The 16,803-nt window shown below is 38.5% G+C and overlaps 1 protein-coding gene across 2 annotated transcripts in view; it reads right to left on the bottom strand.

Annotated features, from left to right (window-relative positions):
- Positions 1 to 219: 219 nt before the first annotated feature.
- ITGA2 (integrin subunit alpha 2) overlaps positions 220 to 16,803 on the bottom strand; it is an 80,998-nt gene continuing 64,414 nt past the window's right edge. For both annotated transcript variants that reach the window (XM_023525131.1, XM_011383610.2), the window contains 10 exons: positions 16,363 to 16,452; positions 15,742 to 15,818; positions 15,571 to 15,654; positions 11,934 to 12,036; positions 10,470 to 10,580; positions 9,369 to 9,473; positions 7,094 to 7,207; positions 3,877 to 3,966; positions 1,299 to 1,415; positions 220 to 796 (listed from right to left, as the gene is read on the bottom strand). In XM_023525131.1, the coding sequence (XP_023380899.1) occupies positions 716 to 796; positions 1,299 to 1,415; positions 3,877 to 3,966; positions 7,094 to 7,207; positions 9,369 to 9,473; positions 10,470 to 10,580; positions 11,934 to 12,036; positions 15,571 to 15,654; positions 15,742 to 15,818; positions 16,363 to 16,452 (972 nt within the window). In that variant the 3' untranslated portion in view covers positions 220 to 715. The remainder of the gene's footprint in view (positions 797 to 1,298; positions 1,416 to 3,876; positions 3,967 to 7,093; positions 7,208 to 9,368; positions 9,474 to 10,469; positions 10,581 to 11,933; positions 12,037 to 15,570; positions 15,655 to 15,741; positions 15,819 to 16,362; positions 16,453 to 16,803) is intronic.

The following is a 16,803-nucleotide window of genomic DNA, read 5'->3' as shown; positions in this document are numbered from 1 at the left end:
AGCAAAATTTTGTGCTTTGGCCTCTAAATTACTCCCCCCGCACCCCCCCCCCCCACTTAAATGGAGATTTTCTCTGCAGGAGGCATACTCTAGTCTCCCACCAGTTATTCAGGCGGGTTTTGATAAGTACATCATAGCAAGAAAGGGACTCTGAGGAGGCAGCTGTGGGCTGACAATAGCAAATTTTACCTAGTTGATGGACAAAACTGTCACATAAAATATCGTCTGTGGTAGTTTTGGATGAGCAGCATAAGTTGAAGACCTGTGTTGTGTTTTTTTTTTCACTATCAGCATCAATATCCAAATTAATTATATCTCTATACCAAGTACTTCCACTATTGTTGATTGCTGTTTAAAAACAATTATTTTACATGATTGGGTTTCCCCTCCTCCTCAAAAAATGAAAAGGTTATATTTTTCTTTAAGACATCTCATGTTTGGAAGCATTTCACCTTTCTGACATAATGCACGTTATAATGTAAACTCTGGACCAGCCAGCATAAAGATCACTTTTCCCGTATAAAATAAGTCTTTTACATCTCCCCACTCCCGCCCCAATTTCTTTTTTCCAAACTGACCCGCAGTTTTCTTAAAATATCAGGCTAATTTACCTATTACATTATAAAACACTGGGATTTAAAAAAAAATCCATTCATGCAAATAGCAAATAGCTGTGATGCCGCCTAGTCCCACTACAGTGAGAATTGCTGGTGGTTCAGCTATTGAGTTCTGTGGTCTCGTCCATCTCATCTGGATTTTTGGTCATTTTTTCATATTTTCTTTTGAAGAAGCCAAGCTGTAAGATGATGATGTAAAAATGTTACTATCTAAGGCTTATTTTGTATGGGGCCTTAACCACCCCCACCCCCCCGCCCCACCTTGCTGCCCACTTTCCCTAAAGCACCTGGAATCCCTGGGGCTCTGGAGAGGGGGATATGCAGACCATGGAACTGACCCAGTGTCAGCCCTTTGGTGAGAAAATTAATACCCAGAGAGTTGCACTGAACTGCATAAAGTTTGGTTTTTCAGGGTCTACTTATTTGCAGCTGAATAAAACATTCTGGGGTCTGGAAGAAAGGAAGTTTGGAGGTAGGGGGCGGGAAGGGGAGGAAGGATAGGGACCAAGACTGAAGAGATAAAAGCCTTACTGATTGTTTTCAAGGACTTGAATGAGAATTTGCTAATAAACTTGCATTGCCTTTTCTCTTATGATAAAACTTAAGGTTGCTGTTTGATCAGGAAATTTAAGACAGAGGTCTTTAGGAAACCCTAATTTTTAAATATGAAACTTTTCTTACCTTCCATAAAATTGCAACCAGAGCTAATAGCAAAAGGATTCCAGCAATTACACTTCCTACTATAACTCCGGTTGGTACTTCGGCTTTCTCATGGGGTTTCATTATCGTAATGGGAATCTGTAAATGTATATATACAACAATTGAGTTAACTAATTTAGCACCCAAAGAAAGTGAGATGGCCTAGTCAGATTCTAATTGTATAAAATATGGCCTCGAAAGGTGATGTGACTTGCACATGATCGTGTTTCTCAAACACTGTGCAGTACAATTTCTAGAGAACACTCCTGCAGAGTACAGGCAAAGAATATAAGTTTTCTAGTTTCCTCCCTTTAACTGCATCAGGATTTAGCAGATATGTCGTCTCTGACAATCTCAGATGCATTAATTTATGAAATAGCGATTTTAATTTCTTGCATACAATTTCATTGTCAAGTGAAAGCATTTGGAATCCAGTGTTGGGGAGGGGACACAAAGGCCAAACAAATTAACAAGCCAAATCCCTTGTGATTGAGCAACAACAACTTTGTACTGGGATCTTAAAATGTTGATTTCTCTTAACTTCCAGTCAAGATTACTTGATATGTATTGCAGAAAAGTCCTAGGGCTCAAATCGACCATTTTAGCAATAAAATTGCCCTTCGGGCTACCTATGATTCTTTATGTCCACTTCCTGGCAGGTTTGTGACTTTGTAATGGAATGGCTGCCCTATGAGTTTTAACAGTACAACCGTTTGTGTGTGTGTGTATGTCGTAGGAAGAATCACAACCATTTCCTCCACAAAATATATTCTTAAAGAATTGCATTTCAGAGCAAAACAAGGGGACAAAACCTAATTTATTTACTCGATTTAACACTGACAGTGGCAGGCGAGCTGCTTTTCATCATAGAATTATGAGTTCGTCTAAATTTGAATATGGCCTTTTGGTGACTATATGTCTTCTCATTTGTGTCTTCAAAGGCTAAAATAAGGCTTTATAAGCTTAAGAATAAAGCATAAATTCATATAGTTTGCTGATTAATGGCAGACATAGCTCTCCTTCTCCCCATTCCAGAACTTCCTCATCTGGGGTCCATGGACCCATAAGGATCTATGAGTATGACATTTCTGTATCAGATTTTTAAATGGGCCTGGGATTCAAATAAATTTAAGAATCACTTATTTACGTGTAGGGATATGTCCATTTATTATTTGGATTCCAAATATCATTCAAAAAATTATTTAATTTTTATTTGGAGTCCAAAAATATTTTCATAGACACAGTAGAGTAGTAGTTGTCCTGATATTTATCAATATTGCTCAGAGAAAACCAGAAAAAGAGAAATTTCCTAAAGGTTCATTAAAATTGTTAATTCGAATTTTCAATTAATATATCGAATACTGCTTTCTGAAGAAACAAAAACTTCAGAAGAGGTTCAGGCATTGTCTGAACACTACATTTTTCTAAAATGGACTTTTGCAATACCTATAGTACTTTTCTGCAAGGCTAAGTTCATAGCACTCTGAATTTGAAGACCACATTTCCTTTGGCTGTATTTCTGATTTTCCACACCCAGCCTCGGAAGAGAGAGTGTGGGTCTTTGCAGAGGGTTTAAGCCAGAGGCAGAGAAGCATCCTCTATTGTGTGGAATCATTTTTCTTGGGACAAGAGTGGCTAACAGTGCTGTGAGCTCTACTCAGGCATTGGGAAAGGTCCAGAGTTCACAAGGCCATTGAATTTTTAACCAAGTTCATAGGCTGCAACAGTGGACTGAGGCCAACTGCTAAGCTGGCTGTGGGAGAAGAGTCTTGAACTGCTTTCCAATTTCTAACAAAAGCTTTGGGAGGAAAATGCTCAGGGCTCTGCCCGCAGATTAGCTGGGCAAGGAAATCCCACTATATCTAAATATGGCGTATTCCAAGAGTTTCAGTGCAAAGTAAAGTTGTCCTGTGCCAGCTTTGGGAACAAGTGAGCCTTTGTTTTCTCTGAAATTTCATTCTTTTGCAAAATCTTTTTTAATCAAAGGGATCGTTTGTAGTTTTCTAGTCTGTTAGACCTAATGAATGGACATTTCATATAGTGTCAGTGTCTAGTTATAAGGAATACTACTAAAAAAGCGCTCTAATGTCCTATTTATTAAGCATATTTCATCACTAGTCTTTAAAAAATACTCTAAAATACAGTATATGATTCAAATAAGCATGGCTTAGACTTTGTGGCCTAAGATCTAGACAGTTTTGTGTAAGCATGAGGAGGAAGAAAGAACTGATGGTGTGGTTTAGGTCTGGAGAAGGGAGCCACAAGCAGGATGGAGCCCCTTCTGTTCTGCTTTTCATTGGATCATCACTTCTGATGCAGCTTTGCCAGCATGAGGTGGGGGCGTGGAGGAGGGAGCAAGTCCATCAACTATATCACTGAACTTTTTGACTAGCAAGCACCCTTGGCCAAAAGCTTGACGTAATAAACATGAGGTTTTTAGAGTTTCAGTAAGATACTTCTGCATACATGTAGGTGAGAGGTACCACTATTCTAAGTTTAAGAAATGGACCGTCTGTCGTAGACTCTGCTGCCAGCGGGGAGAGGGATGCGATGTGCTCACCGTGACGGTGTTTTCTTCGATCGCATATATCTGAGGGTTGTAGGTGTCGATTTCTGCAGAGGCCGTCAGCTGTACGGTCTGGAAAGTCGACTGGAACATAAGAATAAAGAATATATTTTGTCCTAGCAGAAGTTAATCCATAAAACTCAGCATGATTATTATTTATTAATTTCCTTGAAGGTGACAGAGCAAATACCAACTCTGAAGACTTAAGGAACTGTGGGCTGAAATCAGTGGTATGTGACAGGACCACACATGACAAGTTTGCAGGGGATTTCAAATGTGTGGATGACTGGGCTCTGCCATAGCAAAGTAAACCAAATCTCTGGGAGAGGGGTACAGGTGGAGTTCAGACATCGGCAGGTTAAAATATCTGTCTAGGTGATTCTAATGTGAGGGTTGAAAAACAAGGGTTTAGAAATGAAGTTTTTAATTAGGAAAGACCCTAGTTCAGATTTTTAAAAACTTAATGAAGTTTGAGCCATGAGGGAAAATTACAAACTCGATTTTTATATATTTACCTGAATAAGTCACATAATGGATGGAAGATCAGATTAAAAAGGGAAGAGAATTTTTTTTATGAGTGCATATATGTAAAATAGTACTGTTTAAAAGTGCACTTGAATTCGGCCATGCATGTCAGCAGCAGACACCCTGAACAATTTGTCATGCTATATCACATGAGTAACAATTTCAGATTTCCTGATCTAAGCATTTCTATTAAAAAAAATATTGGATTTGGGGAAGGCAGATAGAAAGGACATATTTGATGCCGATGTTTCTAGTAACCTAATATGAAATAACTATATGCATTCCTGGGTCTATTGTAGAAAAATAACCTATTTTTTAATAGATATACTATTGATGTATATATTCTTTTTTCTATAATGCAAATATTGGGCTTGATGCTTACTTTTAAATAGAATACAATACCCAAATTTGAGAACTGCCTTCACATGCTCTGGCTACTAAGACTCAGTTTTTCTGGTTACTAGGGCATATGATTCAATGTACTCCATGAGGTAATTTGCTAAACTATATCTGGGAGCCAGAAAGAGAGAATGCATATCCAAAAAGTGAGCCATTTATTTATTTCTCATTTGCTCAGTCTCTGATTACTCTTCTTAATTTTCTCAATATGGAATATGGAATCTCAATTGCATCAGAAATTATCCCTGATCCCTGATCTCTTAAACATATATTATTGAGGGAACATTAAAAGTATTGATAATGGTTTATAAAAAAACAAAACAATCAGTTAAGTGAATGCTGGCTTCATAGTTGCAGTAGACTAGAGATGAAAGAATTTCCTTATAACTGATATATCTGCCCTCCCAAGTCAGGTCCTTTGCGCAGGTACACAATATTCTGCAGGGTTAATAACCTATGATGGGTATGCCATGCATATCTGAGAGTGAAGTAACTAGCATTCCGCAACGCTTTTCCTTACAAATGGCAGCCAACAATGTCATCATTTTGGAGGCTCAAGGAATCACTTCATGATGAAATTACTTGAAATGTTAAATTGATTTGCACTGCATCAGAAAGAGAGTGAGAGGCAGAAAATCAGTGGGTTCTAATATAGGAAATGAGATCCATATTTTAGACTGAATCTGCTAGGTGGTCTGAGAACATCCACTTTGCTATTGAAATAGCTGAAACCAAGGTGTGGATAAAAGTTTGACCTTTCACTTAGGAGGAAGGTGTGCAGGACTTGATATACTACAATAAATCTTATGGTGGTTTTCTCAGTTTAGCCATCTTAACCATGTTGAAAAAGCATAAATATTACACTTCTTCATAATTTTGCTCCCAGAAGTGAAATTGCTACTTCTGAAAACCTTTGGAAAGGTACTTTGAAAAGTCTTACCGTTAAAATGATGTTGCTTTAAGCAAACTCAAGAAAAACTCAATGCTTTTTTACAGAGTCAGCATGATTGCATTTTGATTTGCAACAGTCAGCTTTCCTTCCCAGCTGGCAAATTTCGTTATGAAAATATTTGCTCCTTGAATCCAAGGAGCCAAAAACTAGTTGGTGAAACTGAGCACTGAACGTCCCAGCAGCTGGGATGATGGTGTAACTAAGGGCACGCTTTGCATCTTACAGGATTTAGGCGCCCCGAAGGCTTGAAAGCAAATGCAACTAATGAGAAAACAAAACAAAAGAAAGCAAGAAAACTCAACGCCTCACATTTTGGTTCCAGGAACAAGTTTGGAAGGAGCTTAGTTCTCTAATCTTATACAAAACTCCATAGCAGGGCACAGGGTTTGATGGAGAGATCATGAAATGGTTAGAAAAGAGGGAGTAGTGTCTGGTTGGTAAGCACCTAGAAGACTGATTTATACATTTAAAACAATAACGACAAACAAACAAACAAAAACAAAAACAAACCCAAGAAAGAGCCACAAGGCCCCCAGAGGTTTCAGACTGATTTCTGTTTTGCTGCCTCAATCAGAGCCAGTATTGGTAAAAGAAACAGCCACTGTGCAGGCAGATGTAAGGAGCCCTGTCTGTCCTAATGTTTTTCATTCCAGACTGAAATTCTGGCTACCAAAATCTCTGCTGAAAGCAGATATCACTACTGTTGTCCTTGCCAAATGGAAAAACACCAACCCTGTTGACACTGTCTTCAAACTTTTCAAGAGATTGAAATGACAAAAAAAATTGCATGTGCCAGAGAAGGGGCAAAACAGGAGAGCAGAGTGATTTCCTGGCTCTAATGTGGGAAGATGGATCCTTATGTTAGATTCATCTACTTGGTGGTTTGAGATCCATCAGACAAGGAGCTGGGAGTTCAAAGAAGGAGACAGTCACGTGCATTTGGCTTTGGGCATGGAGAAAGAGACAAAGTCAGAAAAGTCAAGAGCGTGGGAAGAGAGGCAAAGCACTTGGCCCTTGTACCCCAAGGACAGAAGAGGGGATCTTGCTTGACACCATTCCCAGAGATTCTGATGTAGTAGGGTGGTATGGACTCTAAGAATCAGATGCTTGACAAGCACCCCAGGTGATTCTGAGGCACAGCCAAATTCAGCAAGCTTTGGAAAGAGTGGAAGCACACTGCTTTCCAGGGCAAAATTGCTCTTGTTTATTTGGGCCCATTATTATGCTGACATTGACCAGAATACTGATTTCGTCAAAGGCCATGAAATTCTGGACAATGGAGCCTTATGATTCTTTTTGCTATTGATAAAGCCGATAAATAAAGCTGGTACTTACTGCTGCAAAAGTCCCGTTCCAGATTCTGGTGGACACATTGAGGAAGTACTCTCCTTTCACCTGAGGGTCTTTCAGCCAGCAGGTAACATTACTGCATGAAGCCGTTCTGCAGTTCTTTCAGGTTGGGATCAACAGTAGAAGAAGACAGAGGGTTAGCGTGGGCTTTAAAAAATAAATGCTAAAATTTTACCAAGACAGATAAAACCCAGTGCTGGGAAGGATCTAAGGAAACAGGCAATCTCATGAACTATTAGTACTTGTAACTGTTCAAGAGATTTTGGCACTGTGCCTCAAAATGTAAAAAGTGGACCCCCTTTGTCCCAGCCATTTCTCATCTGTGTGGGAGCTCCTCAGGAGACAGTCACGAATGTGCGGGGGAAAGTACACCCAGTTGGTTTACTGCACGACTGTTTCTGACCGGGAAAAATACAAGCAAAACAAAACAAAAAACTACGTAACTTCCGTTTATCAACAATGTCCTAGGTGAGTAAATTATTCAATATACATATACAAAATGCAGTACAATATAGTCATTAAACATGATAAAGATGCATTCTTTAGATGAAGAAAACCTGACAGTAAAAGAATCCGTGGTTGCTGACAGCGCAGGCACAGGCAGCATTTACCAGTTCCTAACCTGGTGAGGCTCTACTTGGGTCCCAAGCAAAGACAGGATGCAGACTCTTCCTCATGCTGTATAAGCTGGTGGATGAGGACCACCAGGGGCATGCCTCACATAGACCAGGTGTTCAGTATTTGTTGCAAAAATGAATTCCTTATGCAAAAAAATGTTTTTGATGTAATAAATATTACCCAAAAAATCACCCTAAGTGTCTGAGAGTACTCTCTGTTCCCAGTAGATGAAGAAAACCTGACAGTAAAGGAATCCGTGGTTGCCGAGGGTCAAGGAGTGAGGGGCGACTAGGTGGAGCACAGGCATTTTAGGAAAATGAAACTGCAGTGTATGGTACTATAATGGTGGATACATGTCACTGTATGTTTGCTCCAACCGTAGAATGTGCTACACTAAGAGTAAACCTAATGTGAATTCTGGACTTCGGGTGATTATGATGTGTCAGTGTAGGTAAATCAATTGAAACAAATGTCCCACTATAGTGTGAGGGGATTTTGATAGTGGGAGAGGTTGTGCCTCTGTCGGGGAAATAGGTAAATGGGAAATTTCTCTACTTTCCACTTAATTTTGCTGGGAACCTAAAACCGCTCTAAATAATAAAGTCTATTTTAAAAAGTCTATGACATTGGCTTATTAAAAGTAGCATGGTCCATTTATGTAACAGTATACATATATCTATATGTAGATTAATGCTGAGAGGTATAGAGAAGGATGTTTATTAATATCGAATGCCAACTAATTGAAAAAAATTAAAACTAAAATAGTGTCAGTTGTATTTCCGGACAACTTTAGTTTGTTCTTTGTAGTTTTTTGTGTTGTCATGTTTGTTTTATGTTATTCCCACTCAGCAACTGCCATTTTTACAGAGTCAAAACATTTTCACAAAAATAAGGAGAATGCTGAGAGAAATGATATTTTGGCATACTCTGAGATAAGTTTCTACTGGATATTTTTACCTATTAGATTTAAACTACATTTATACTGTAATTATACTAAAAACAAATGAAATTATTTTGTTCTCCTTTTTTCCCATTTTCCCCATCCGTCATGAACTAAAACAATCTCAATGAGAGAAAACCAGAATTTCAATGTTGTTCACAGGGGAGAACTATTGGACTGCTGTTTTCTACATGTTTAGTTATTTAAATATTTAATATGTGCCAGGCGCCATGCTAGATGGTAGATAAGTCTCTTTGCCAAAGAAGGAGGCATAACTCTGAGCAAGAGATAATAAAATATTGAGAAACAGAAAAATGTGGCCAGAGGCATTTTAGCAGCTAAATAAGACACCAGCGATTATGTGGCAAGGGATGTAAGGAGCTTCTCCTCCAAAGCACATGCCCAGTTCCCTCACAGTTCTCTGCAGTGTTTCCAAAATGCACAGCGCAAAAAACAGTAGTTTTACATGGAGTCCTTTTGATTTCATGAAATCTGGAACATGTGTTTTATAATAATGGTCTAAATAATTCCAATAACAGATTTGAGCATGTGTTCCTAAATCCTGATTCGTACTTTCCATCAAAGGCAAAATAAGAAAGTTCTATGATATGAAGTGGCAGGAGAAAAGAATTAATTTTGATTTCCAGCCAAAACAAACAAAGATCTCCGAAGGAAACTGTCACCCCATTAACCTGTCCTCACCAAATCTTTCACGTGCCGGAAATTTTCACTCTTGAAAGATACAGAAGAAGATGTTTGTCCTATTTTCAGTGGATTTATTTCAGCATTACAACTAATGTCACCAGCCTAAAAAACAAAGAAACAAACAAACAAAAACATCAAATCAGTCTTAGGAAGCAAAACAGTTTATGATATTCCTTTCAACTTGTTAGGAAATCCAATTGTCACATGTCGGGGCAGAGGAGGGATGTTAGCTTCCTTCACTGCGTTGACCTAGCCACACTTATGTCATAACTAATGTCAGCTTCGAAGTATTCAGGTGCTCCTGACATGACTTGATGGGGTGGCACTGGTTCTTATATAGCCCATATGTGATGACGACAAATTTGCAATCACAGTAGACTGTGAGTGATTTAATTCAGGGTTGTCTTTTGTGGAACATTTTAGGATTTCGATTTCCCGTGGTCAGCTACACACAACACAGGGATCACATTAGAACTAGCTAAGTAGGCGCTAGACAACGGCTGAGCCAATGGCAGGGGTTTGACAAGAGCAGTGCTTCTCAACCCAGGCTGCACATTAGAACCACCAGGGGGCTTTTAAAGACAAACACCAGCGCTGGCGCCTTAGCAGAGAGATTCCTATTGAACTGCCTGGGGTGGGCCTAGGCATCTCGTATTTAAAAAGCAGCTGTGGTGATTAAAATGAGCAGCCAGGATTGAGTTCTATAGGCTGAAATTCCAGGCTGACGCCTTGAAGACCAGCTACTAATCGCAGCGGTGTAGACCAGCTTCTCTCCCACTGTGGGTTCAACCTCTCCCTTCCCAGTCAACTAACTTCTCTGTGAACAGGGCTCTGACAAGGTCAGATCTTCACCGGGCCAAGATGGGGCTTTATGAATAATTTCTGCCATTTGTAAGTCCCTAGCCTCAGGCATTTGTTTTCTTAACAATATCCTGCTTCTAATATGAAATTAACTGATAGTTAATCAGCACCCAGGATGCATAGGGGTTATCTTCTTGGTTTCCCATCTGTAAGATGTCAGATATGATCGCCCCTACCTCACAGATATGTTTCCATACTGAAAGTGCTCATTTTTATAGGCAAGTCAGGTGCCCTTACCTGATCCGTGTGTACCCCAGTCAGGTACATCAATGGGTTCTTTTCTTTGGTGTACTGAGGGATGCGAATGATGACAGATGCCATACTTACTGGAACACTTCCTGTTGTCACCTACATAGTGCAGAAGGAAACATTCTGGTTTTTGCTACATCCTGCGCACGTTGCAAAGAAAGTGACCAATACCCTGTGTTGATGAAGGGCACTGTTAAGTGGTAGGATTCGTCCATAAGAACTTTACAGTCACATTTTGGGTCTTCGTGTTTCACCTCTTGGAAAAATCTCAATATCTACAACTTTAACTAGTAAGTAATTTGTGACTTAGATGGTTAAAAGCATCCACCATCTGTAATGTGTTTGGGCAAGATACGTGTCCTCTTTATGCTTCTATAATTGTCATTTGTAAAATAATCAGCAAATCATTAGCATCTATAGCATCTATTCTCATTGGTGGGGAGTCTGTTCTAATTGGTCAGTGCTCATGCCCTATTGGTTGTTAAAACATTTTAAATAACACCCATAAGAATGATAACCCTACCAACCTCATAATCTGGGATTAAATGGGTCAACATAAGTAAAGCACTTGTTATAAAGGCTGATACTTATTACACTCTCTATGAATGTTATTTTAGTGTTACTACTAGTTGACTAAATGTTTCATAAAAGAAGTAGTTGCCAAATACCATGCATATTTTATAAATTCCAGTATCTGGATCATAAATCAAAACTCTTAAAGATTTTTTTTTTAGTCACCAAATTGCAAGGTGCAACCATGTAACAGACCAGTAGGAAATGTAGCAAAAAAAATTGTATAGGCTCAGAGTCGTGGATGAATTCTTACTGTCCAAAGTTTATGTCACAAATTAATTTCTGTAATTGATAACAATCTTTAGATTGATAATTGCTTACACTAATAGAGAATAGAAATTGATTTTAAAATATTTCTAGATACCATTTAGCATGACTGTACAAAACACATACTTGTATACAAATGGTAAGCTTCTTATACAGAAGTGGTCCTCAAGGATAATTGGCATACTAATTACATTCCAGAGACTTTTGCCCACAGTAATACCATTATATTAATGTTCTATTAATTAATGTTGAACATTTTCTTTCAAAATATGTCAATTATCCTTACCCAGGACACATAACTATGCACAAAGCCCAGATCTTTACTTAGCTGATTTATCTTAGTGGTTCTCAAAGTAGGGCAGCTTCAGCATCACCTGGAACTTATTAGAAATGCACATTTTTAGGCCCACTTCAGACTTACTGAATCAGAAACTCTGGGGCTGGAGCCCAGTAACGTGTGTTTTAATAAGTCCTCCAGGTGATTCTAATGCATGTTCAAGTTTGAGAATCTCTTATATAGTTCAACTTATTTTTACTTTCTTCTTCTCTTCCTGACCTCGTTTTTCCTTTCCCCTTCTGCTGATTTCCCATCCTTATGACAGGCTTACCGACCTTAATGGAGAAGATGAATTTTGGACCAATATCTTCATAATTGTGCACGATAGAAGGAACATTCCCATCCGAGGAAACTTCATAAAACCTTATGTTGGTAGATCTGTTGGATGATGTTTGTAAAGCCAAATGTTTTAGTTTTGCTGCTGTTCTTGAAGCTTAATGCTTCTTTTATTTAAGTATCTTTTAGCTTATGTTACAAACAAAATAGTTTACATTTAGGTACAAAAATGCTGAGTGAAAACAAATGCCTTTTATGAGCTTATGGTCCAGTGTACATTTCTAAGGCTAAAACAAATTCCTTTCCAAGCGTATCCCTTCATGATCTTTCTGCTGCTGAGAATCTTTGTGTTATGTCTATAGTTGTAAAGTTTCTAAAATAAGTACAAATGTATTATTTAGAACTGATAGTGGAACTCTTCTCAAATTGCTATTATATTGACTGGTGTGTTAATACTGTGGACACTTAGTCCTTGTTGATTGGATGAATGGATTTATAAACCAGATGATTTTCCACTTAGTATGGCTGAAATACAATGCTAGAACATGGGGCATTAGCTCCGGCAGAATTCTTTACTGGGTGCCTGTGAAACAGGACATACACTTTTCTTTACTGTTTCTTCTCCCTCTCCTTCTCTAGTTCTAAACCAGCTCTAATGCTTTAGGTCTGAATTGGGTTGATCAGTTTGTTTCCACCACCAGTGTAGAGACTACCTATACGATTGCTGACCCAGAGGTTTTATTAGACTAGCCCTAGAGGCATTGGACTGCTTTGACCCTTTGCTTGGGATTGCTAGCTGGAGTTTGCAAGTGAAGTGATGACCAGGTAGGAGGAACTCCTACAGGACAACTATGGACTGGAATATAACTGGATAATTTCCCCTTTCTTCACTCATTTATGGGGCTCTGAGGCTGGATTCCTCAGAGCTTCGGTGGGGTTGGGGAGCAGGTAGCAGAGTGAGGAGTCTAAGAAGCAATATTCATTCTCACCAGAAAATTTATCTTAATTATAGGATGTTGATTCTATTTTCTAAAAAAAAAAAAAAAAAAAAAATGGACTACACATTTTCTGAAGGTTTTTTTTTCTTTACTGAAAATCTTGCCTTCTTTTTTTATAGCTCCTTAAAAAAAAACTTTCCAAATTCTCCAAAGGAAAATATGTCATAGAGAGACTTAAATAGATGTATCTGTCAAGATTATATATAGGAGAGGAAACAATGATCTGCTAGCGTTACATGGAAAATGAGAACACTGACTAGGATTTGGAACAGAAAGCCTGGCTGTCTGCGCATGAATTATTCCCTTTGCTTACCAAGAGATCTCGTGTGAGCCCCTAAGTACAGCCAGTTTCTAAGTTCACTAATATGTTCTACTTTTGCATTTTAAAGTGATGACATTTTTCCATTTGTTACTTAAGTGTTCCTTAAGTTACTTAAGTTTTGATCAGTAAATACTCAGAGGATTTTGTTTTAGAAATAATTCTATTATCATCTATTTCCACCCATCACATATGCACAGTATAACTGCACATTTATATGGTATGAAAGTGGTTGCTAAGGGATACATTCAATAATCAGGTAGGACTTTTTTTCAAAAAACTTGCAAAGATGTTTGTTTAAAAATGCGATTGTTTTTTACAGCATTGTGATGGTTAAACAAAACAAAATAAAAATGCAAAACAACCAAATATCTCATTAATATTAAATTAGTTACATAAATTATGATCCAGTCAGGAATAGGACAAGTTCGATCTGTATGTCCCGATATGACTTTCTCTAGGATTACATACAAAGGAAGGTACAGAAGAGTTTTGTCATTCTATTTGGGTAAATGTGTATGTGTGTGTGAGGGAGGTGGGGGAGAAAGAGAGAAAGAGAAAGATGCATGTGTCCTTATAGATAAACAAACCCAGTATCTGGAAGGTATTCTGAAAACAGTCAAGTTAGTCATCTTTGGGATGACTAGAGGAGGTGGGGAGGGATGATTTCATTTTCCATTTGTATCTTTCTGTAATGTTCGGATTTTCTGTCCATGTACATTTAATGCCTTTTTAAAAAACATCAAGAGGAATTATCAGGGTGGTAGGATTGAGTACCACTTTAGCTTTATTCTTGAAAATTCTCCATGTTAGTTTTTTCAACTGTATGATATTTTTAAAAGGACATCAGATTGTCTTAGAGTCCAGTTTACCATCACAAATTAAATAGCTAAGATGGTAGGAAAAATGAAGTCCCACTTCAACCTTATATTTATTTGATGTTAAAATATCTGAAAAATTGGCCACAGTGAAGAGTGGACTTATAAGTCTGTATTAAGAAAAGACATTTAGGATGAGAGAGAATCGATACAGGTAGAAAGAAAAAAATTCAGGTAATGTGGTACTTTCAATCTCTTTGGCCGCATTTGTTTTGAATTACTTATTTTAGCAATTTGAGGGGCCTTTGAAATATGCAATTTTTGATTAATTTTTCAGGGATGGAGGACTTGGACTATGCTTTGTTTCTGCTTTTGCTCTTTGCAACTCACTTGGTGCAGAAGCATTCTTTTCATCCTTGCTCATGTGTCTCAGGCTCTAGACATAGTGACAGATTTTCCTTTTTGTTTTTGTTCAGTGATATATTGGATGATCTACATATTCCGTGTTTGTAGGGGCTGGAGTGATATGATGGAAGTTAGAGAAATCTGCTGTCACTGGAAACTTGGCAGCCTGGTGTCTTGGGAGAATACTGCTGTGTGTTGTCAGTGCTCACTGATTTGTGCTGGGAAGCTGCCTTAGTGCCTCATCGGGTAGGGAACTCTGGTTCCCAAGCATGGAGGTGGGTATCAGCTGCAGCCTGTGTACCTGCAGAGCTGTGCCCATGAGTCCGTGTCCATGAAACCACTTCACTTCTAAGTGGGGGTGAAGGTGATGATACCAACCTGTTAGCACCTGTGGTGTTTACATGCTATTCGCTTCTCAAGACACCTGTGTCTCTGAGCAATTCAATATAACTGGTGTCAAACTAGAACCGTTTTGGCCGGTGCTCTCAGTTTTACTTGCTTTGGGGAGGCAAGAAAAGGGAATACAGCATTCTTCATGGATGATCTCCTATGGAAAATGTTTCATTTCCTCTTGAAACTCCTAATTTGTTATGCCAGGAATTTTCCAACCAGAAACTAATTTTTCTGAGAGTAGATTCAATATTTGTGGTGCACCTACTATGTGCAAAGCACTGTGCCTGGGGCTTCAATGTCCAGGAATGAGAATACCACTTGAGATTGCATACAGACAGTAGGAAAAGTGGCATGGAGAAGAAAGTGGTGGCAATTCTCAGGGCCCTGAGAGTTCTGCTTGGACACTTGGGATGGTTTGCAGCTCCTGTAGGGCCTGCAGGGCTTTCCCCTTGGCATGTGGCGGAAGGGTTAGTCCTCTGCCTTTCTGGTGTCGCCCTCGGTCAAAAAACCCAAAGAGGTGCTCAAGGTTCCCCTCGGGAACAGTTTGACCTTGAACTTCTGTTTTAGTTGACAAGGGGAAAATGTTTTAATTCAATTCTCCAGTTAAGAATGAGCATATAGAGTATTCGTTTAGCCATGAGCCAAATGTGTCATGAACCAGAGTGATGTCAGTGGTTGCAGGCTGCCCCACTGTTTCACCTACCTTGTGATGTGAATTTCAGCATCATACAGCAGAGGAATTTTGAGGTTGACAGAATTATCTGCCTTGTTTTCTTCGTAGCTTTCACTGTAGAAACAAGCATTAGGAAATTACTTAAAGAGAAATATTATAAAAGCCATCATCCTGTATTCATGACTTCGTTATGTTTTTTACCTTAAGGCTTGGAAACTGACAGATGCCTGATTTTGAAGGTTTTGAAGATTGAAGTCGAAGTTAATAGTAAAAGTCACCTATACACAAAATTAAAATTCATTAGTCTATGGTACTTCAAACTCAGGGGCCAACATGAAAAAAAAAAGTTTCCCATAAAAGAAAAATCACTCCAGTTTGATTCTGAATTTTATGTACCTTAAACTTGCAAATTCGTGGAACATCTTTTTATCAACCTACATATACAAGTCATCACATGACAGGAACACATATACTTGTCTGAATTTGAAAGCTTTGTGCTGCATGAAATTTGCTTACCAGGGTTAACAAATGACATCTGGGACTCTGCGTACAGCACTTTGACCAGTGTTGCTCAAAGTATTCAGAAAAAAGAAAATTCCGTATTTTATGTGCTATTTTTAGAATGAACTACATAGGGGAAATCCCATTTTTTTTAACTTACAGAAAATTCACATTTCTAAAACTTCTTCCAAATATGCTGCCAGTTAGTGTGTGATGCCTATCAAACAGTGATACATAATGAAGAATGTGTATTGGTGAATTAACACTCATGTTGAGGAGGGAGGGGCTAGAGTGGATTTGAGGATGAAATCCAAGTTGTACCTGTTGTTTCCTCTTTAAAGCAGGGTAGCCTACATCACAGGTAACAGACTTCTGAGAAGTAACCTGGCATGTTACTTCTGTCCCATCAACCTGAACGAGACCAAGGAAACCATGATCAATTAGTACATAACGTAAGTGTGCGTGCACATCCATGATGAGGGATATATAAACCACAGACATTTTAGCAGTGTAGGGTTGGTTCATTCTGAAGTAATTTATTGTCCCCTAAGACTTAAAAATCATGTATTTGTCCAGGTGGCTAATATACAATTTTTGTTGCTAAGCAGGACACCCAACAAGCTAGAGGAGAGGTCAAATACTCAAATTTTCCCCCAGAAGTAAATCATACTTCTTATATTTCAGAAGCACAAAATAACTTTAATATTCAGAAAAGCTATCTTTAATACAATCTTTCTCTTAATATATTCGAAATTTGTAGTT

Source organism: Pteropus vampyrus, unplaced genomic scaffold (genome assembly GCF_000151845.1).
Source record: "Pteropus vampyrus isolate Shadow unplaced genomic scaffold, Pvam_2.0 Scaffold531, whole genome shotgun sequence".
NCBI lineage: Eukaryota > Metazoa > Chordata > Mammalia > Chiroptera > Pteropodidae > Pteropus > Pteropus vampyrus.
The sequence above is the reverse complement of the archived record's forward strand: the minus strand, read 5'-3'. Positions and strand labels throughout refer to the sequence as shown.